The sequence below is a fragment of the Ursus americanus genome, chromosome 22, assembly GCF_024610735.1.
Source record: "Ursus americanus isolate L20-20 chromosome 22, mUrsAme1.1.p, whole genome shotgun sequence".
Classification (NCBI taxonomy): domain Eukaryota; kingdom Metazoa; phylum Chordata; class Mammalia; order Carnivora; family Ursidae; genus Ursus; species Ursus americanus.
Window position 1 is genome coordinate 30258192 of NC_142148.1, and position 22748 is coordinate 30280939.

Consider the following 22748-nt stretch of genomic DNA (forward strand, 5'->3'; position numbering starts at 1 on the left):
TCTGGTCTCCAAGGCCCTCCCTTTGGGGCCTTCTGGGGCAGGGGCCTCTGTGGCCCACGTGATGGCTACAACGGGGTGCCCTGGTCCTCTCCCTTCTCCTCTTGTTCCACAGGACTGGAGCATACAGCCTCCCAGCTGCGTGCTGGAGGAGGGCCAGGGGCTGGAGACCTTCTCATTCCCTCCATCCCAGCAGGGAAGGGAGCCCTGCCTCGGCTGGGGTTGACAGCCATGCTAGCTCAGGCCCTAACTCCAGGACAGCCCCACCGTGAACAGCCGATTCTTCAGGTTGGCCCCAAGGATAACACACAGGCTCTCTCCCCTCCTGAGCTTCACCTGAGCAACCACTCCCTGAAGCCAAAGGAGCGACCGTCTTCACTTTCTCAAACAGCAGCTTCCATTAACTGAGGGCCTACTGTGCGTGTCGGCCTCTGGGAGAAGCGCCCTCCCACACTGTTTTATTTCATCCTCACATTTACCCTCGCAGGAAAGACCTGGCTTATCCCCACCGTGTAAGGAAAACGAAGCCCCAGACGTAATTTGTCCAATGCTCACAGCTAATAGGACTCTACCCTTCCCATCCTGGCATTAAACCATAACTGAACTCGTGAGGCCAGGAGCCTGTGGGATTATGTCTGGGAGAGAAGCCTCAAGATAGTTTAGATGACACAAGACAACGAAGGCGAGTTAATTTGGTTTATAACCCTTTGAAGGTCAGCAGAAAGTCAAAGCTGTGATGGTCCCTCGACCAGCTTCCCTCACTGAACCAGTCACAGAAGGCTCCTCTGTGCCAGCTGGCAGGGACAGCCCAGGACCCAGAAGGACGGAACTTGCAGGTGGCTGGGAACGGGGCTCAGTGGCCTGAGCAGAGGGTGCCAGGCAGGGACTGGATTCATGACGTAGCACCAAATGTCTGCAGAGCAGCCGGCCTGCCAGGCCGCTGACGGGAGGGTCATCTAGCACCATCTGAATCAGATGGTACCAGCCCACTGTCCACACCTCGAAGAGCATGACATAGCACCCTGGGGTGGAAGTGCACTTTCAACTTTAGCTCTTCATTTAATAAACTGAAGTGCCCACAAGCACTGCGCCGGATTTGTGGGGCCCTAAGACACACTCTTGCCCTTAATGAAAAGAATTAGCGGGCTGGGCACACAGGTAACCAAGCAGTGGTGAGGACTGTAGTGAACTGGAGAATTCGCAGACGAAGCTGCCTCACTACCTTCCTGCAGTTGGTTGTACCCTCTCAGTACGGAAGAAAAATCTAGTGATTTTTCAAGAAAACCCCCAAATCAAAATGTGAACCTTTCCATTCTAAAAACAAAATGCAGGCCAACATCTGTGTCCACTAGTGTGCAACCTCTGCTCCTCACTGGCCATGCCCAATTTCTGCTGTTATGCCCTTAGCACCTCACAAAACCCGGCAGGAAGGAAGCAGTCAATATGCAGCGGGCACACTGACCCGGTGAAGCTTATCCAGAGGCAATGGGTCTGAGTCTCCATCATACGTAGAACGGCCGATGCAACTGGGAAAGATTTTTAGCCTTGGAAATGACAAATGAGTGGCCTAACAGTTGTTGCGAATAAGAAAATCCTTCAAAGCTAGAGCACATGGTTTAGCCAACGGGGGGCGGTGGGGGGCGGGGAGAAGGCTTCCTTTACATGAAATATACACTTGACAATTGACTTGGGTCCCCACTACGGTCTATGGCTCTCCCACCCCCACCCCTTCTTTACTTGCCCGTCCCTTAAAGGCACTTGGGCTTTCATACTTGGTAAGGGGAATTCAGGCTTTGCCTTGAGTTCCAAATGTCCAACCTATTACCTAAGAATATTATCCAACTTGGTGTTCTTTCCAAGGATTAAAATGAAACCGCATGTAATAAAGGTGCGTGGCACATCTGGCAAAGGTTTCAAGAAACACTCACCGCTGTTATGAAGGTGTAAGGTGTTTTCTGTAAAGAACCAAAATACACACTTACTGTCAGTGCAAAGTTACAGGGAGTCTGATTTTGTCTTAATACACAATACTTGAGGGGCACCTGGGTGGCTTAGTCACTTAAACGCCCGACTCTTGACGTCGGCTCAGGTTGTGATCTCAGGGTTGCGAGACTGAGCCCCAGGTTGGGCTCTGCACTCAGTGTGGAGTCTGCTTGAGATTCTCTCTCCCTCTGCCTCCTCCCCTCCCCCTGCTCGCTGTCTCAAAATAAATATACAAAATCTTTAAAAAGCCCAAACAATACTTGAATAACAATTGCACCAGGAATGAGATTATGAGCCTGAATGTTCACATAGAACAGCAAGGGCCATTTGTTAGGGGGCATCAGAGAGGGAAGGATTAGGACTTTTATGGTCTCTGCTCTTGGGCCCCTAGGACTACATGCACAGCTTGGAAAACTACATTCTAGTGTAGATTTTCAAAAAGAATGTGGTTGATCTCCATGGATACGGAAAGATACACCAAACAGAGTGAGTGAAAAAAAGGGAAATTATAGAAATATACAATGGAAGCCTGAGGTTTTTTTTTTTTTAAGATTTTATTTATTTGACAGAGAGAGTGCATAAACAGGGGGAGCAGGGGAGGGAGAAGCAGGCTCCCTGCCAAGCAGGGCAGGACTCTGGGATTGTGACCCAAGAGGAAGGCAGATGTGTAACTGACTGAGCCACCCAGGCACCCCAAGGAAGCCTGAGTTTTAAAAAGAATATATATGTGCTTAGAACACTTCTGGATGGGTGTATAAGAAACTTCATTAGACAACCTTAGAGACTGCAGTACCTTCTACTGCAAGATGCTTCTCATTTTATGGTCTTCTGTTCCATTTTCAGCGTTCTCCCGTTACCAGACCCATCGATACCTCATAAAAAGGATGAAATAGGGGTGCCTCGGTGGCGCAGCCAGTTAAGCATCTGACTTCAGCTCATGTCATGATCTCAGGGTCGTGGGATTGAGCCCTGCTCAGGTTCTGCACTCAGCGGCGAGTCTTGCTTCTTCTCTGTGCCCCTCTCCCCTCATCTTCAATCACTCTCTCTTAAATAAAATCTTAAAAAAAAAAAAAAAAAAAGACCGGGGTGCCTGGGTGGCTCAGTCGTTTAGCATCTGCCTTCTGCTCAAGGCGTGATCCCAGGGTATTGGGATCGAGCCCCGCATCGGGCTCCCTGCTCTGCTGGAAACCTGCTTCTTCCTCTCCCACTCCCCCTGCTTGTGTTCCCTCTCTCGCTGGCTCTGTCAAATAAATAAATAAAATCTTTAAGAAAAAAAAAAAAAGACCAAATAATTTGGTTTGGCCAAAATCTTCTGGTCTGAGCTTTGCTTTACAAACAGTTGCCAGGATATGGCTTTATAGATCTCTTTACATTTCCAGTGTCAAGGCCCAGGAACTCCAATTAAGAGTACTGGGCTCCCCAGTCTCCTCTCCCATTACCAAATGCACCTAACTTTGGAGGTTGCTTCAGGTCACGCCCGCCCCCCCCCGCCCCAGTCCCTCATTTCCTGAGTCCAAGGGTTTTTTTCCCATATGCACTCCCTCTGTGAGTAGTATCATCCAGCTTTTAGGTACTGTCCCAACAATGACTCCCTAATTTCTATCCCTGGCCTAGACTCTCTCCTGAACCCCAGATCCACAATTTGTAAGTGCCTACTCAACTGCTCCATGTGGATGTAGAGTACACGTCGACAAGTTAACACATCCAAAAGTGAATTCACCTTCCCCAATAAACTTGTTTCACACACAGCCCTCCAAATCTTAGCTGACGGCGCCTCCAGGCTTCTAGTTGCCCACGTCCATAGGCTCACAGGAAGAAGACGACTGAAAAGCAGTCTGACCCACAAGGCCAGTTATCTAAAAATGAAGGTGGCCCCGGGTACTAGGATCAAAGATATCATATAATCGTTAAAATGTTTTCTGAAATATACTTGAAATTAACTCACTTTAAGTCTAGGTTTAGATTTTGGCATTTTAATTTCTTTTCAATATGTCACTTTGTGCAAGCTAGGCAACAGAATCAAACTAAGGCAGTCCAGTCCATCTAGGGATCCAGGCTGAGTCTTGCAATCTTCAGCAGAATGACATCATAATGCAAGGTGCTAACAGCAGGTTTATAATCTCTAAATAACAGCCACTTATCTACATTTTTTCCTTAGGAAACAGCCAAAGTCCAGTCCTTAAAGGTATGATATACAGAACATCTTGATCTACAAAGAACAGAATGACCCAAATTATATGCTGGCCAATTTACTAGTGGACCAAATGAAAGCTTACCAAGGACTGGTTAAGAGAGAAAGTGTTTACCTTTTGGAAACTTGCTCTGAGATTTAAAAAAGTCCTGGCTACTTTTAATAAGAAAGCAAGTAAAAAATATTACAGACGTACCCACACTGACATTTGATTTTGCCAGGATCTTCCACTAGAACACAAAGTAAGAGATGAGTGTAGGGGTAAGATACTTAGATGTTTTCAAAATTAATTACTAGTAATATGAAATTTGACATATTAAATTCTTCCATTTGCTACCAGAACAAACTGACAATGAGGACTATTTAAAAGAAATGCTGAACTCTAAAAAGGGCGGCAGCAGTAACACTCCCCACTACAGAATAACCTCCTGTTTTCCCACACCATTAACACTGCTGCTCTTCCAAGATACATATTCCTGTGGGAAAACTTGTCAGCTTTTGCCAGGCCCAGGAGATGAAAAATAGGGCATGTCCTAATTAGTTAATTTGTAATTGTAAGCTCAGTTGACATCTTGAGGATGGACCCATAAAATCTGGCCATTCTTTCATTTAACATCTGCAAACTGCAGAACTCCTTAGCCCTTAAGCCAGTTTCTGCTCAGTATCTTAAAGCTGGTCTCAGTCCCATCTGTGACTCTTCTTCTCAGGATTGACGGTGGGTACTAGTCATCAAAATCTGGAATGTCATCGTAAGAGTAACCCCGGTAGCCTTTGGATGCATAGTAGGCAATGCGCAGGTGGTAAAATCCTGGCAGGAACACCAGGATGCCAATGATCAGGACGGGAACGGCCCGGTCTGCCCCCTGGTGGCAGAAGGAGGCAAACACATTAGTACCTTACAAACTATCAATTTTAAAATAAAACAAAGCCACAGATTCAACCCATACATCAGTATTTTATACTCTTCAGAGCATTTCCTTTGGGTAGTATGCTACCAAAGGAACAGTTTACATCTCTTTTCCTCCTGATTATAAAATGTAGAAAAACTGCAAAGCACTAAAAATTATAACATAAATAAATTGTCCATCTTCGACCATAGACAGTTCACTTATTTCCTTCTGATCTCCATTCCAGTTTCTAGTTGTGAACACACCATATCCTGTGCCTTGTTTTAGTCTCTGAGTCTAACAAGCAATTGCCAAAATATTATGAAAAGTTCAGTACTGAGGGTGGGAGATAGGCAAAATGGGTGAAGATAGTCAGAAGGTACACATGTCCAGTTATAAAATAAGTAAGTTCTGGAGATGCAATGTACAGCATGGTGACTACAGCTAATAATACCGTATTGTGTATTAGCAAGTTGCTGAGAGTAGATCTTAAAAGGTCTCATCACAAGAAAAAAAATTGTAAAAATGTGTGGTGATGGACGTTAACCAGACTTACTGTCATCATTTCCGAATATATACATATATTGAATCATGTTGTACGCCTGAAACTACCATGTTCTATGTCAACTAACAGTGTGCATCATTCCACTGTAACGGATGCACCACAATTTAACTTAACCACCCCCCTCCGACTGTTGGGATAGTTTGGTTGCCTCTCACTTTTTTAACTGTACAGAATACCACAATAGACTTTATTGTTTTTCTTGGCCTTTCAAATTCTTTCTTTAGTGTATATTCACATGAGCACAATTCACAGGTCAAAGAGGAAGAAATGTGTTTAGTGTTTTTATCAGTAGGGCTTCAACTATTTGGGGAGTTCCAGGAGGGCAGGGACTTTGTTCATCCCTGTATCCCCAGCTGTGCCCAAAATATAAATGTATTAAATGAATGAATCCACGCTTATAAAATTGCTCTGCCTTGTTTTTAGGTATAGTTTTAAATGTTTATACAGTTAAACTTATCCACCTCTTCCTTTGTGATTTTTCCCATTACTTTTAAGCTTTCTCTCATCTAAGTGTTTAAATCCAATCTAAAAATCTCTTTTTTTTTTTTAAGATTTTATTTACTTGTCAGAGAGAGCGCGCGAGAGAGCGTGCGCATGCGTACAAGCAGGCGGAATGGCAGGCAGGGGGAGAAGCAGGCTCCCCTCTGAGCAGGGAGTCCCATGTCGGACTCAATCACAGGACCTTGGGATCATCACCTGAGCTGAAGGCACTTAAGTGACTGAGCCACCCAGGCGTCCCTAAAAATCTCCTTTTAACAGGTCTAGTTACACAATGTATTTTGACAGGTTATCTACTCAATATAATTTTGGCTGCTTCATTCACACAGAGAAACAGGAGTATTTACCTCATATGGGAACAGTAAAAACTAAGTGAGGTAATACATGTAAAGCGAGCAGCCTCAGCTGGCACACAATGACTCAATTAATTCCAGCTTAAAACCAAGGAAAGAAAAAAACAAAAGAAAACAAGGAAAGAGAACTTGACCGGGCTCTCTCAGGCTAAAGACGGGACTACATGAACCTCAGAAACAATATAGTCTACAACTCTCACAATTGACATACTTGGTGCTATTTCTGTTATCTTATTTTACATTTTCTACTTCCCTGCTTCTTTTATCTTTTGCAGGATATTGACTGGACATCCCCAATGGGATATAACCTTAGAGAATTGCAAAGAAAACTTACAGTGCATTTAACCTTCTTATACTTAGCATTAACACTCATGCTATTACCTTATTTTTTTTTTTTTATTTATTTGAGAGAGAGAGAGAGAATGTGTGTGCACATGCGAGTGATGTGGGGGGGGAGCAGAGGGAGAGAGATAAGCGGACTCGGCACTGAGCATGGAGCCCAATGCAGGCCTCGATCTCAGAACCCTGAAATCATGACCTAAGCCGAAACCAAGAGTCGGATGCTTAACCAACTGGGGCACCCATCACACTGTTATTTTAAAGCTATTGTATGTGTAACATAGAATAAAGCAAGTAATGATATCGTTATCATAAGGATAGATATATCCATATAAAATCAAAGAAATTAAGTTCTAATTAAATTAACTCTAATCTTAAATTTGCACTGAACATTGTTTTCTACAAATAATGAATCATGGAACACTACATCAAAAACTAAGGATGTACTGTATGGTGACTAACACAACATACTAAAAAATTATTATAAAAATAAAAATTAAAATTAAAATTAAAAAAAAAGAAAAAGAAAACTTTTCTAAAAGATACCTATTTCCTGATTCCATCGCTGAAAAGGCCGAGACAATGAAAACCAAAGCATGAGCACCACTAATGCCCAGTCTATGATCTCTCTAAATCTACTTCCTATACAGAAACCAGGGCTCTTCAGAGAAATGGTTGTTTACAAGTTAGGAGACAGGAAATACATAGATGGGCCTGGTATAACTTGCTGTGCCATGAAAGCAAGAAAGCTATCAAAGGCTACCTAGGTCATGTTTAAAAGACATAGGAGTAACAAATACGGAACAATTTAGATATTAAAAAGAATATGGGGGGGCACCTGGGTGGCTCAGTCAGTTAAGCATCCGACTCCTGATCTCAGCTCAGGTCTTGATCTCAGGGTTGTGAGTTCAAGCCCTGCATTGGGTTCCACACTGGATGTGGCGCCTGCTTAAAAAAAAAAAAAAAAAGAATACGGACTATGAAACACAAATATGTAAAAGAAAAAATAGGAGTTTATAATGATACCATTCTCTGACTACCTTTTGAGGTTGCTAGGTGTATTTTTATAAAAGTTGTGAAACAGAAATAAACATTTTTCCTACCTTCACTATACACATTATATTTTGGGATAAACAGATGGTAGATTTGAGAAAGTTCTTTATAGCAGAATTTCAGCTAATGAATGCAGAAAATGATAGAAGTGCGTCCATTAGAATAAACAGTGATGGGGAAGTTTGTAATAAATGAATTAGGCTAAAGACACTTAAACCCAGCAATCTAGCTTAGTATCAACTAAAAAATCAGGATAACCATTATGTGCCTCCTAATGTAATGCTATAGCAATGGTTCTCAAAATGTGCTTGACGGACCACCAGCATTACCTGGGAACTTGTTAGAAATGCAAATTCTCACAACCCACCTAAAGAACTGGGATCTCTGGGAATGGAACCAAACAATCTGTGTAACAAGTCTGCCTGATGATTCTGATTAACAGAGAAGTTTCAGAATCAACCTACCATAGCAAAGCACCTCCTATGAAATATTCTTTCTAAAACAAAACTAAACCTGAATCTAACCAAGTCTCTAAATCTAACAAAAATACGAAGTGAAGGTAAGATATTAATACAGCACCCCTAAACTTTTATAAAAACTGTTACAGATGCATACTGAAGATGCGCACTTGAGAATACCAGCAAAACAGAAACGCCTGGGTGGCTCAGTCAGTTAAGCATCGCTCTTGATTTCGGCTCAGGACACAAGCTCAGAGTTGTGAGCTGGGTGTGCAGCCTGCTTAAGATTCTCTCTCTCAAGTGATTAGTGATTTTCTTAATTAACATCTTTATCCTTATTTATAAAGCAGTCTTTTATAAACCACACAAGGTAAAACGATATTTGCTGCATGTGGATCTCACCTCCACACTCGATATTTATAACATAATTAACAGAGTCCTCTGGGATTGATACTGCATGCTACAGTGAAAGTTAACTGAAGGAACGGTCCTGAAGTTAGATGTTCAAACATAGACTGCACCAAGCATCTGGTGACCATATAATAATTTTAAACAGATAAGGAATCAAAGGCAAATCAGATTCACTTCTTAAAAACCATATGCAGCCATTTTATTGCGACAGGACTACTATTCCCAATTTCTGTAATGTCCACAAGTTTTTCAGCTGTTGGCTGTGTTCCCTCTGCAGAACAATATGACCATCATCTCCCGGCATGGTGTGTGTTGAAGAACGCACATGACTTACAATCATTATTAGTTCAGACCAACTTGGACACTGTCTATTAATGAATGTATATAGCCCGAGAAAAAAGAACCACCAAACACCACTTTTGGTTTTGAAGATAACACTCCGAAGCTCAACAGGAACTCCAACCAAACCCAATGCAATCAGGATCAGCCTCGTGGCTCACAAGTCTTGGCATGGTCAGTGGCCCCAGACCTATACAAGCCTCACTGCTTCTCCCCAAACTGGAATGTCTGTAGCACTGCAAAATTACAATAATACATTCTACTCCAGTTACAGCCTTTATCAATCAGGAATCCTCAATGCTAGGGGTGCCTGAGTGGTTCAGTTGTTTGGGCATCTGCCTCCGGCTCAGGTCATGATCTCAGGGTCCTGGGATTGAGCCCCATGTTGTCTGGCTCCCTGCTCAGCAGGGAATCTGCCTCTCCTCCTACTGGTGTGCACTCTCTCTCTCTCTCGTGCTCATTCTCCCTCTCTCTCAAACAAATAAATAAAATCTTAAAAAAAAAAAAAAAAGAATCCTCAATGCTAGGCTCAGCTTTGCTGTTCTGAACTATGACAGTGGGAAGATTGCTCGACATCTCAAGGGAAAATGTGCCTACCTACCCCCACATACCTCACAGAAACTGTGGGACAAGCATGCTGTTGTTCAAAAAAAGAAACATATGTTTTGTCATCAGAGAACAAAATCTAAAAACTCTTTTCTTCTTTCTGCTGGAATCTCCTGTACTGGGTATGAATATAAAACAATAGAGCCCAAACTCACACTTTAAGATTTCATGGCACATTCCCACAAACCCTCCAGCTTACCCCTTTGCTGATATAGCCAGCCAGCAGGAGGGAGCCTATGATTATGAGAAAGGCGCCAATCAAAAACAGCACTGTAGCAAGTGCAATGGCCTTATATGGGATCTTAGGAGGGCTCTTCTTAAACTGGAAGAGAAACAAACAAAAAAGGCAGAGCATTATGAAAATACCAGAACTCAGACACTAAAGCAAGGAGGGTAATAAAAACCAATGTGGATGCTTTGTGTGTCTTAAAGGAAGTCCTACTACCCACTACAGCTCTGGGAGAGAAAGGCAAGGGACAAACAAGAGGTGAAGCTCTAGTTATTGCTCTAACAGTCACTCAAAGGAGTCCCAGCAGAATGTTACTCTTTCTACTTCTAATCTCATTCCATATACCATTCACTGTAAGAAAATATTTTCTTACAAAAACCAAAGACACTTTATGGTCATTCATTGATTAGACACGTGTTTATTAAGAGCCTGGCACATGGAAGGGTGTACTAATCCACAGGAATTCAAGAGTGAACCTCATGCTATGGAGAAGTAAAGAAAACAAGTGATTTCCGGCACTCAAAGTTAAGTCAGCATACAGTCAAAGGTTTTAGAAACAGCTTTTTCTAAAGCATTAGTTGCTCACTCCATGGATCAAGTAAACTGACTCGTTAATAAGTTCAATTCAAAGTTAAGATTCAGAGACAAGCTTTCTAAGGTTTGCCTCATTTCTGTATCTGACCTAACTGGCTGGAAGCTTCCCAGTTGTGCCTTCCAAAAAAAAAAAAAAACAACTTCTCTCCTTCAAGTATGGGTCCACAGAGTGCAAAGAGTAATTGATTTGTTTATATTTAATGGGATGGGTTCCTGTTTCCTCCTCCTTGGCCCTGGTTCCACCTAAACTATTCTAAGGGGAAGTGGACAAAAGGAGATGCTACACCATTAAGTATTTTATAAATAACGATCAGGGTAGGATACAAAGTTAACAAATATTCTGTTTTACTTACTGTTTGCCACAAAGAATACCTTTAATAAATTGGATCTCATGACATCAGGAAAGAAGGAAGATTCCCACAATCTGCTGGCTTTAGCAGTTAGTTTCTCCCTTAAAAGATGAACTGGCTTTGACTAAAGTGTAAACGAACCAATGACACAGTCCTTAGAAAAATTCTACTTAACAAAACACAATCTGAGTATTTTCCAGAAAAACTAAATAAAATTTGTAACTACTGGGCTTTGGCGTTAACAACTAAAAATTCTTACAAATGAACAATATGTATATTGGTTTGAAACTGCTCTACCAAGGCCCCTCCTTCTGCAAACTATGGTTGAAAGGATCTGAGAGCTGACTTTCTTTCTTGCTTTTCCTTCTAATCCCCAGGGACAGTTAGCAAAACCTCCACCTAGAAGGTCTTCCTGCTAACTCAACAGAAACAGAGCCAGCCAGTCTCATCAGCTCCCTTCTGCATTTACCTGAAGGTCAATGTAGCCATCGTCTGTGCTGGAGAGCCTTGAGTATTTCACTTTACTACTGGGAATTCCAGTAGCCAGGTTGGTACGAGACGGCATCATAACACACTGCCACGGCTACAGTCTGAAGACAAAGAAAACTGTCATTGTATGCAAGTGACAAGAGCGTGTTACTTATATTGGAGTTTGGCGCTGAAATGTCATACTATGCAACTGGCATTTTATGCTCCATTGCACTTAAAATCTGCTATTCCTTTGACACAGTGAAAACATTCTCCTTGTGTATCTACTCTGGTGTGTCCTGGTAGAATGAGTCAAGACATTTGCCAAGAAACAGACCTCATGTTTATCTTGTCACCAATATTCCCGTGCCTAATTTTTCCAGAGCCCACAAAGAGCAGATGGAAGAGTGGTAACTTAAATCTGAGTCTGACACCAAAGTCCACATTTTCAGTCATTCTGGCCCCTGTCCCTACTTCAGGAAAAAGCAAGAGGAGTATATGCTCAAATGATTCTCTTATTTGCCAGGGAGGGAGAATGGGTGGGATATGGAATACACTCACGTCAGCATTTTGTTGATTCCTCCTAATGGGTATCATTCTTTTAATGCAAAAAATCTGTAGAGCTTCCTATAAATTTGGCTATCAGGATTATTAGTACTGGTAATGAGTACTGTACCAGTACCAATTTGGCTGTCTCTCTGCCCCACCCCAAGCACTGAAAGTAGTGATTTCATTTTCCAGATTACTTCTATAGATTCCTAAAGAAAAAAAAAAAAAAGAGAGACAGAGAGAGAAAAGAATAAAACCTGTTTTTTGTCCAAAATATTCAAAACCAACTTCAGTAATGAAATCATGGCTATTTTGTCACTAGTTTAAGAGAGAGTAGATAAGATTAAAAAACAATTGTAATTTGTGCACTTTTCCTCCATAAAATCACAAAGTTATATGAATAAAACAAGTAAATCTATTTTGATTGTGAAGCTATTTCTAAAGGTGAAGTAGATCTGTAAAAAGAGGAAATTATTCACAAGGGCAACATTAAAGAAAAAAAAACAGAAACCATAAAGACTTTGCCTTCCTCTGTTATGACACGTTGGAAATAACCATCATCATTATAATAATGTCAGTTAATAATTACCCAGTATTGGTTAGATACCAGGTACTATTCTAAGTGCTTTCTATATACTTTATCCCAATTATTAATGAACTAAAATAACTAGCATTTTGAATTGGTGCTAAATGCAAATGTCCTTTTTAAGCAATTATATACCAGTGCAGAAATCAAGTTCTGGATCCAGTACGCTTATTTATATGCTTTTCTGAAGTTAGCTCAAACTGCATCAAATACTAGGTTTTTAATGTTGCGACCCCTATTACATGATAACCTAAATTTAATTCTACAAAATTTAAAGTCCAAACTACCGGTATGTGGGGCTCTGGAGGGCATTTAATCACCTTTGATTTGTATCGTCTTTTTTAAAAAAGTTTACATACTCTGCCATTGCCTATTCATACACCTGCATCAAAACAAAAAAGCGCAGGATGTGAGGGAGAGGGGAGACGAATGCTTACTGGTGGCAAAGAATAATAATTCTGCAACAGAAAGGAAAAACGTAAATCGCGGTTTTCAGAGTACCAGTTCAAGTTCCCGAAAGGCTTTTTTTTTTTAAACGGTTCCACCGCAACCCCCAAACTCCCAGAGCACGCGAGGGTTCCAACACTTTAAAAGCATCAGTAAAACACTTAGCGCAGTGCCTGGCATTATGCGCCTCCACACTACCTTCCTACCCGTCTCCAGACCTAGCCAGGAAGACAAACACCGACGCGAATTTAGACGTAAACTAACAAAACCGGTTTCTGGGAAGAGGCCAGCCGTGGTCCGGACTGGCGAACGCTCGACACCCAGGACGCGAAGCTAGATTTCGGAAGGGAGCGCAGCCTCGGCCCCGCCGGGCGCCTGAGGGGGGCGCTTCTGTTCCCGCCCCGCCGCACGCACGCCTTACCGGAGCGCCGCGCCAGGCCGCCCGCGCGCCGACAGCTCGCTCACGGTTGGCAGCAGAGGCGCCTGAGGCCTCATAGCACGCCTCACTTAACCGCCACCCAGCCCCACCCTCCCAGCTCGGCGCCGGAAGTAACGCGCCGAACGGCGGCGCGCCGGAAGTGGCGTCACCGGGAGCGGCGACCTCTCGCCACTCTCAACTTCCGGTTTTGGCCCTCCGCTAGTGGGAGCATCCTGCCCGCGGCGTCGATGGAGTCCCGCCCTGTGAGGTTGCGGGACTGGCTGCGGCCTGCGTTTGCTGCGGGACACTTCCGCTGGGTCTAGGGTGACCGGCCACCTGGGTCACAGTCAGACTTCGGGTAAACCGGCCACTTGTTTCTTTGCCTGAGTGTTGGGAGCTCAGTGGTACCCACGGGAGACAGAAACCGAAACGGTGAAGCTGCATGACTGGAACGGCCAGGTCTCCTATTCACTGCCCAGGGCTGTAGGCCTTCCCCGCGGGCGCACCGCGGTTTCTGCTGGCCAATACCCCACCACCACTCTCGAGGGGCCCCACATTCTTGTGCTTCAGTTTCCCTCTCCTCACCTTCAGGCCTGACCCAGGTTAAGAGGCCCGCCCACAAGGGACATTTTGCAGCACATGAAGCTTTGTAAATGTCAGATTTATTTAAGTATAATTTACATACAATAAAGTACAATTGGATGAGTTTGACAAGTGCATACAGTCTTGGAACCATCACCAGTCTATATCAAAGTTACATCATTCCCAAAACTTCCACCAGGCCCTTTGCAACCAATATCCCTCACATCCCCAGGCACACAGAAGGTAATGAACCTACTGGGTACAGTGAGTTCTACCATCTAGTAACTAGAACTCAGTCCAGGTACTGCAACAAAGAAACCAGTCATTTAAACCACCCAGTACAGAATACACCGGGATAAAGGACTTTAATGAAGTGATTCTCAATAGGTACTATGCCAGTTTGTGGCTTTGCAGCACAATTAGTAGGAACATTTGAACAGTCTGTTTCACAACTGCTAGGATTAAGTCCCCCAAAAGGCTACTTATACTAGAGAAGTATTTACACAAACATATTGCTTGGGCCCTAGCACAGATCTACTAAATCTTTCAAGATTCTTTAAAAAGGCTCCCTAGACTAAAGAAACATTGCCCTATAGCAATGCTAGTCTTCTAAAGCCCAAACAGACTTTGAGTACATAAAGCCTCTCGGGAAAAAAAATGTTAGTTTTTGCTAACAAAATAACAATATATAGGACTTGGTCTAATCTATTCATTTCTTGAACTCAAGTTAGAAGAATACCAAAATAAGTTTCACAAATGAATTCCCAAAAATATCTTGTCATCTACTGTATTTGGGATACTTTTTTATTGCTATATCTAATGTATTTGTATCAGGCTGCTCTACACTAGAAAAATAAGCACATTTACATGAAATGGTAACCTGAACTGAATTCCCTAGGATACTTGCAACAGTCATGGTCCAAATGAAGGCACTGTCTTGTGATGTTTGAAATTCAAATAACTTTTATTTAAATTGAAAAAAAATTCTTAAAACTGCATTTAGAGTCAAAACCCTTTTGTTAGGAAAAATCACAAGTATTTTTAGGTAAGGCAGAAATATTTCTAGGTTAACAAGATCAGATTTGACTTTGGACTTTATTCTTTAAACAAACTGTAAAGAATGAAGGAAAAAATAGGTTATTTACAGAAAATATCTACATATGTACTCGGAGGTACAAATTTGGTGACAGACTTAAGTACTTGCTGGCATCTCAGAAGCAGTTCTTAAAAAGCTAACTTTATTTTCTTGGATTTTAAGAATACCTAAGATCCTTCTTCATCCTCGATCTTGGGAGCCAAGTAGTATTTTAAATGTCCCATGTCAGCAATTTTATACTCTACAACTGAAAGAAGACAGGAACATAATTAATTATTGAGAAGTACCACATATACCATCTACAAAACAAAATTCAACGAACCAATTATCTTACCGAGGGGTACATCTGCAGACATACTGAGTGTTACTGTAGGAGAGAGCGGAGTGGCTTTTGTAAAGAAGTTCAGGTATCTCAGTGCAAAAGTCAGCTGAACTGGCTCATTCATCTCTATGGTTACCTGAGAGAAAACAAAAGGTTAATCATAATGAAAACCATCAAGTTGCAACTCATTAGTTTAGAATGTTTATTTTTAAAGATTTATTTATTAGAGAGAGTACAGGTGCACGCAAGAGAGTAAACGAGTTGGGGGAGAGGTAGAGGGAAAGAATCTTCAAGCAGACTCCAGGCTGAATGCAGAGCCCAAGCAGGGCTCGTTCCATGAGATCATGACCTGACCCGAAACCAAGAGTCAGACGCTTAACCAACTGAGCCACCCAGGCACCCTTGGAATATACATTTAAAAACAAAACAAAAAAACCCTTTATTGGTTACTTTGGAGAGTGATATGAAACTAATTTTGAGGACTCGTAAATAAAGCAAAAGAATTAAGTATTTAGTCTGCCTTTTCCCATGAGAGAAAATTCTTCATGGAAATGTTTCTAATAAACCAGCTAATATATGAAGGAATGAAATGTATTAATACATTACAACCCTAATGACCTAATGGTTCTAAATGATTATTATGGCTGCTAAGAAAATGTAGACACCTCATACCTATTAGAGGTACACATACCACCATCTGTAAAGTATTCTTGTTCTCTCACTTCCAAAACAAAACACTCTTGAGTATCACCAAGCCTCTAGAGTTGTAGCTACCAGTTTATAGGAAATACAGGTTAGAGGAGCCTATTAATTGACATAAGGCATACAATGGGCAAAATCCAGACTTCCGGAAAACTCAACGACAAAGGACTTGCCTCAACAAATTGTAATGGTGGGGTGGGGGGAGAAATTGGAGACCCAAAGGATTAAAAGAATTTGAGGGCCTATCAATGAACTACAATGTATGGAGTTTATTAAAACCTTGATTGAAACAACTTCTGAAATAACCAAGGAAATAGGAAAACAGTGAAAAATTCCTTAACACTAAATAATGTCATAAAGCGCTCATACTTCAGATATAAAAATATTTATAGAAGAACTAATTTAAGATTAAAACAACAAAAAAAATCCAGAATGGCAGGGAAATAACAATGTGATTTAGCAGAGAGACAATACAGAATTAGCCCCTTTTGCTACTCATATTTTTAAGTCTTCATTTAAACTGACGGTTGAGTGCTCATGCAAGGGACTAGAATATCTAATATTTACTATAAACTTAAAATGCCAGACACTATGTTAGGCACTTTGCATGTTATATTTAATCCTAATAATTCTATGAGGTTAAAACCTTCAATTGTCCTTCATTTACAGAGTTAACTGATGTTTGTTCAAAGGCTAGCAAGGCTTTTTTTTACTAAAGATTTTATTTATCCATGTATTTGACAGAGAGAACAAGCAGGGGGGGCAGCAGAGGAAGAGGGAGAAGTGGGCTCCCTGGAAGCCCGATACGGGGCTCGATCCCAGGACCCTGGGATCATGACCTGAGCCGAAGGCCAACGCTTAACCAACTGAGCCACCCAGGCGTAGCAAGGCTTTTTAAAAATACAATTACAAAATATTAGTTTATAAATACTTTTCTAAAACAAAAACAAAAACAAAAAAAAACCCAAAAAGGCACTTGATTATATAGGAAAACCTTAATTTTAGGATATTTAGTAATTAAAGTGTTCTTTATTTTGTCCCTAAATGGGGGTACTCTAGGCCCCCTTTCTACCGTGTAGAAAGGTAATATAAAGATTACATACGAGCTGCTAAAAGGTAAATTTCTACCTCCAACTAGATCCTTCTGTTGAGTTGCAATTACCTTGCTATAGATTGTCTGCGTTCCCACAAAATTCATGTTAAAACCAAATACCCATGTGATGGTACTTGGAGGTAGGGCCTTTGGGAGGTGCTTAGTGCTAGTATCCTTCTAAAAGAGACCCCAAAGAGCTCCTTTCACCCTTCTATCAGGTGAGAAGCCCACTGTCTGTGAACCAAGAAGCAGGTCCTCACCAGACACTGAATCTGCCAGCTTCCCGGCCTCTAGAACTGTGAGAAATAAATTTCAGTTGTTTATAAGTCATTGTCTATGGTATTTTGCTATAGCAGCCTGAAAAAAACTAAGGCAACCTAATGTTAAGAAGGGTTACAATTTTCTTCAAAGTATTTTCTGTTTACTTAAGAAACTACTTACAGCTTCCTCCTCTTTATCGACATTACTTGTTTGTGACAACTTAATATTTCCATTTCCTAGTTCTCCACTTGCAGAAAATTTCACTCCATCTTTTGCACAGGAAATTACAACAGCATCTCCAATATGGCTGAGATCTCGGCATATACGTGCAAACTCACCAGAAGGCATTTTTACTACACAGCTATACTCTTGTTCCTATTTAAGAAAATAAAATAAAGTTCAACTGCTGGAAATTAAAGATTTGGCATTCTCATTTTCTAAAGACTCTGCATCTAGACAAGAATTCAGAATTTAAGATATCCTGATTACTTTGAAATATCACTCACTGTGTAGTTTCATAACATAATCTAACACTCAAAAAATAAATGTAGATATAAAACAAGTATGTCGTAAGAATAATCATACTAAGAAAACTAAAATTAGAGTTTAAACCTTTAAAAATAAATGCACTATTCAGGGTAAAGAGCCTCCCCCAATCACCCTCCAGGGCTAAATCGAGAGGACATTAGGGCATGGCATACTAACAATGATGGGTGTGCAAGCAGGCCCAACCGCTTACCAAAACAGAACAAGAAAATAAGATACTAAGGATTTTAAACATCTCAACATCTCTCCTTTTACGCTGATAAACCTAACCTTAATGAATTTCTGTTAATAGAGCTTTAAAGTCTACTCTTAAAAAAAAAAAAAAAAAAAGCACGGAGGTTAATGCAAATATACATTTGGCAGCCATGAATTCAACCCGATTCATTTCAGTGTACTGTAGTTTAATGAAATTAACAAATGTCAGTCTAAATACTAAAACCCCACTTTGGAACATATATCAGCAGATATACAGAAGTTCCGTTAGGAATTGGGCTTTAAATTGTATTATTAAAATTATCTTATGTAACTATCATGACTTGTACAGTATACTCAGAAACTTTGATACTCACTGGAATTCCAAGCTGTTCAACATCTAAATCCATTAACTTCATTTCGTAATCTGAAACCTTTTCTTGATCTACCAAAAGAAAGCAGATTGAAGTAAAAGCATTTAAATTTATAACTATGATGTTAAGTTCTATGATCATCACAAACATTTTCTTAAATTTCTCACAACTTTGAGAAATACACTGCATTCAAATTTCCTCCAGTATAACTTAGTAGAAGGGTATGACTTACTTGGAGCTTCGAATACTAGTGCCAGGGTGTCGGCATTATCTTCAGCCCTTAGTGTAATGATGTCTTCATTGCCAGCACATTTTAGTATTTTGGACATGCTAGAACACAGAAGGCACAGGATTGAAAAATCGACACAATGTTCTCAAGATCGATTTCTGACGCAATTAAAACAAGGAGTTGCCATTTTTACCAGGGTCGTCTGAGGAATTGGGTGAGTTAGGGAAACTGATCCGGCCATTTTGTAATGCAATTTAGCAGTATTTATACTTCAAGCACACAGCCTACCACGAGCAATTTCACTTCTGGATAACAAAGGGCAGTATTTTATGAATTGCAAATCCCTTCGGTGGGTGAAGCAAATTATTGGGTTGTGACGATCATGAAAAATGATCTAGGATACTCATTAAAACACACTGCATTTAGTCGGCGTAAGTATTTCTCATAAGCCTTAAGATTTAAACATGTTTATGTACTAGACAAGTAGTGATCAAAAAGTTGAAGGCCACTGCCCTAGAGATATTTTAAGTCCACGAACTTAGGGTGACAGAACTAAGGCACATTATAAAGCGGTTAAAGTCAATCAAGCCAAAGGTTTCTCATCCAAGGCCGCCGACACTTAATGGCTAAAGAGGTGTGCAAGCCTTTTCCTGGCATTGCGAAGAAGCCCGTCATTTTCCCGCCACCACCCGCTTTGTGACTTTGGCGCGGAAAGAGCCGGTTCGCGCGGCTGCCAGCGCGCGCTTTCGGAACCGCGCGCTCTGCTAGATCCCGTCCCTCGGCGCCGCAGGCCAATGAGATGGCGCAGGCCGCCCATGTCAGCCAATGAGGGCCTAGCTCGGAGGCGCTCCCGCCAAGAGCAGGAGGTGGGGGGGCACTAGAGCCCGGCTCTCGACTATCCCAGGGCTCACCTGGTGAGGTTCACACCCATGGCCAAGTTGCGGTCGCAGCGGTACGTGTCAAAGCCCTCGGAACGCAGGGTGAGCTGCACCAGGGAGACGTGGGAGGAGTCCATGCTCTGCAGGTTTACGCCGCTCGAGCTTATGTCCCAGCAGGCCTCGTTGATGAGATCCTTAAGCGCCTCCAGCACCTTCTTCAGGATGGAGCCCTGGACCAGGCGCGCCTCGAACATGGTGGCAGAATCACAACGACGCAGCTACAGGCGGAGATAAAGAGGAAGTTGTAGCCGGCTTGGGCGTCACAGGATAAGAACGAGCCGGCGCACACAGGAGCGAAAGCCCAAGAGCCAGGAAGATCACAACCACCCCGCTGCGCCTGCAACCGTTTTAATAGCGCCGCGTCTGCGAGCGCGCGCTGTCCGCCTCTGCGCCGCGTGTGGATACGTCACCACGCTGCCCCGCCCATTGCCGGGCGGAGAGACTCCAGGGCCAATAGTGTCCCTGATCTGCATGTAGCCCGCCCTCCCTGAACATCCATTGGAGAGTTGGGTACAGGGGCGGGGCGCCTCCGACTCCTGTAGGACTCTGCCTTTTTTGCAGTGCTCTGGGAACCCGGTCGCTAAACAAGTCCGGGCTTGTGAGGGCCCGATCCAGGTTGCGGTTCGCGGAGTTAGAGTTTTGTGCTGCGTGCTGAGCCTCCCGCTTCAGGAACAGAAAGATTTTAGCCACGAAAGAGTGAAACACAAATCCAACCTACCAGGAGGAAGACACCTTGTAGGAGTACAGCTGTTTTAAATGTGCGTTTTATTTTTGCTATTATAGAAGCGATGTGCTCCTAAAAGTCAAAACAGTAAAGAGGTGTACAGTTATGATTACAAAATTATCTCGCCCCCTCCCCGCCCACAGGCACACCAAGCTCGTGTTATTTACTGCATACAACTTTCTAAGCCTTTTTTCTCTATACAAATACATTTTTAAAAAACAAAAATGGGCTCATACCAGAAACACTTCTGCAACGTACTTAATAAGGTATGTTTAATTTTATGTCACATACCACCTCTATATCAGCACTTCTTAAAACGAGGGAATAGTATCCTATGCATGTAACCAAATTTACCAATTTCTTGTAATTACAAACACCTTTGGCCACTTAGTTGATTTTTGTGAGATTGACTCCTTGAAGTAGCATACACATTAAAGTTTTGATAAATGTTACTAAATTGACCGCTGAAAGATTGCAATTTACCTAAGACTGTGGTCTGCTCATTTCTCCATATTTTCATAACTATAGATATTAGCAGTCTTGCTTTAAAATCTATGCTTATTTGTGTGAAAATTCCAATTTGCATATTAAAAAATTGTTAGGGGGTCAGCTGGGTGGCTCAGTTGATTAATCGTCTGCCTTCTGCTCAGGTCATGATCTCAGGGTCCTGATATCCAGCCAGGGATTGGCTCCCTGCTCCCCGGGCCTCTCACTCGTTCTCTCTCTCTCTCTCTCTCTCTCCCTCTCTCTCTCAAATAAATAAATAAAAATTGTTACAGGTTGGATAGCTTTCATATATTTATTTTCTTTCTTTCTTTCTTTTTTTTTTTTTTAAAGATTCTTGACCGTGGTATATTTGTATCTTTTCTATTAAACTTTTTTCCTGTTGATTTCAAGGAGCACTTTGGTAATCATTTCTCTATTACATATATTCTCTCTCCCCCCATTTTATTTTTCTTTTGCTTTGGTTATAGCATTTCCCTTTAGCTGTGTTTGCTATCTTATCTTGGTCTGTAGAATTAGTTTTTCTACTATGTATTTTGATGTGGATTTAGTTTTATTTATGCTGTCCAGGGAGTTCAGTGTTCCTAAATCAGAAGATTTATGTATTGCATCAAGTCTAGAATATTTTCCATTATTATGGTTTCAAATTTTTCCTTTCCCTACTCTATTCTCTCCCTTTGGCAATCCTAATGGATGAATGTATTTAATTGAAAGTAAGATAACTTCTTATTAAGATGCACCATTGTTTTATGTAGCACAAGAAAAAAATGTCAAACCATCACACAATGTTTTATCGTTTAAAATTTCTACTTTGTAATTATTGAAAGAACTTTTAGATTATTTAAAATATTTGTATTGTATATTACTCTTTTGCATACATAAAAATATAATCAAAATGAGTTAAGGCATTCTTAATATTTCTCCACATTCAGTCTTTCACAGTTGCTGATACTGCTGTGTTTCCATATGCTAGCGTACTCTTATCTCAGGTGTTGATGCAGCATTCTCAAAAGTGCTACACTCTTGTCTCTGGAATCTTTTTCAACTCTGTGCCACCCATTTGTAAATTAAAAAAAAAATTTTTTTCAGTTTTTAAAGTCAATTCAAACAAACAAGAAAGCAGTTTCCCCATTTCTCCCACTCCCACCCCCCACCTCTGGTAACCACACTCTGTTCTCAATCCGTAAGCTCAGTTTTTTGTTTTTGTTTTTGTTTTAGGTTCCACATAGAGATCATGTGGTATTTGTCTTTCTCTATCTGATTTGTTCACTTAGCATAATGCCCTCAAGATTCAACCATATTGTTGCAAATGGCAAAATTCCATCCTTTTTTGTGGGTGAATAATATTCTGCTGTGTGTGTATGTGTGTGTGTGTGTATCACAATTTCTGTATCCATTAATTCATTAATGGACACTAAGGTTGTCTGTACCTTGGCTAGTGTCAATAATCTGCAGTGAACATGCAGATATAGATAGATAGATAGATAGATAGATAGATAGATAGATAGATAGATAGATTCTCAAGTTAGTGTTCCTATTTTTTATTAATATCCAGAAGTAGAATTGCTGGATTACATGGTAGTTCTATTTTTAGTATTTTGAGGAACTTCCAGACTGTTTTCCATTGTGGCTGGGCCCATTTACACTCCCACCAACAGTGCACAAATGTTCCCTTTATTCATCTCCTTGCCAATACTTGTTATTTCTCCTCCTCCTCCTCCTTGACGATAGGTGTGAGGTGATATTTCATTGTTGTTTTGATTTGCATCTCCCTGATGGTTAATGATGTTCAGCATCTTTTTATATGCCTGTTGGCCATCTACATGTCTTTGGAAAAATGTCTACTCAAACTTTCTTGCCCAAT

At 41.4% G+C, this 22748-nt stretch overlaps 2 protein-coding genes across 5 annotated transcripts; both read right to left on the reverse strand.

Moving 5' to 3' along the window:
• Positions 1–3937: 3937 nt before the first annotated feature.
• On the reverse strand, positions 3938–13462 carry TMEM230 (transmembrane protein 230). 4 transcript variants are annotated; one of them, XM_087853740.1, is made up of 5 exons: positions 13325–13462; positions 11323–11443; positions 10876–10954; positions 9880–10002; positions 3938–5034 (listed from the first exon to the last, which is right to left on the reverse strand). In XM_087853740.1, exons 2-5 carry the CDS (start codon positions 11340–11342, stop codon positions 4894–4896), a joined length of 363 nt encoding a protein of 120 aa, XP_087709866.1. In that variant the 5' UTR covers positions 11343–11443; positions 13325–13462; the 3' UTR covers positions 3938–4893. The 4 variants fall into 4 exon arrangements, with proteins under 4 accessions (XP_087709866.1, XP_087709867.1, XP_045664619.1 ...); XM_087853741.1 differs by lacking the exon at positions 13325–13462 and adding an exon at positions 13168–13293; XM_045808663.2 differs by lacking the exon at positions 10876–10954.
• Positions 13463–13963: 501 nt separating this feature from the next.
• PCNA (proliferating cell nuclear antigen) lies at positions 13964–20041 on the reverse strand. Its single transcript, XM_045808688.2, has 6 exons — positions 19630–20041; positions 18722–18819; positions 18493–18560; positions 17558–17752; positions 15334–15457; positions 13964–15246 (listed from the first exon to the last, which is right to left on the reverse strand). Exons 1-6 carry the CDS (start codon positions 19848–19850, stop codon positions 15167–15169), a joined length of 786 nt encoding a protein of 261 aa, XP_045664644.1. The 5' UTR covers positions 19851–20041; the 3' UTR covers positions 13964–15166.
• Between the last annotated feature and the right edge of the window lie 2707 nt (positions 20042–22748).

Coding starts and splice junctions, on each gene's coding strand:
- TMEM230 (XM_045808663.2), bottom strand. CDS start 11,421: ATGATGCCGTCTCGTACCAACCTGGCTACTGGAATTCCCAGTAGTAAA. Junction 10,003..11,322: donor ATGGCTACATTGACCTTCAG/GTAAATGCAGAA, acceptor TTTCTCTTCCAG/TTTAAGAAGAGCCCTCCTAA. Junction 5,035..9,879: donor CTGGCTATATCAGCAAAGGG/GTAAGCTGGAGG, acceptor TTCTGCCACCAG/GGGGCAGACCGGGCCGTTCC.
- PCNA (XM_045808688.2), bottom strand. CDS start 19,850: ATGTTCGAGGCGCGCCTGGTCCAGGGCTCCATCCTGAAGAAGGTGCTG. Junction 15,458..17,557: donor TCGATAAAGAGGAGGAAGCT/GTAAGTAGTTTC, acceptor GTTTTCTCTCAG/GTAACCATAGAGATGAATGA. Junction 15,247..15,333: donor GTCTGCAGATGTACCCCTCG/GTAAGATAATTG, acceptor GTCTTCTTTCAG/TTGTAGAGTATAAAATTGCT.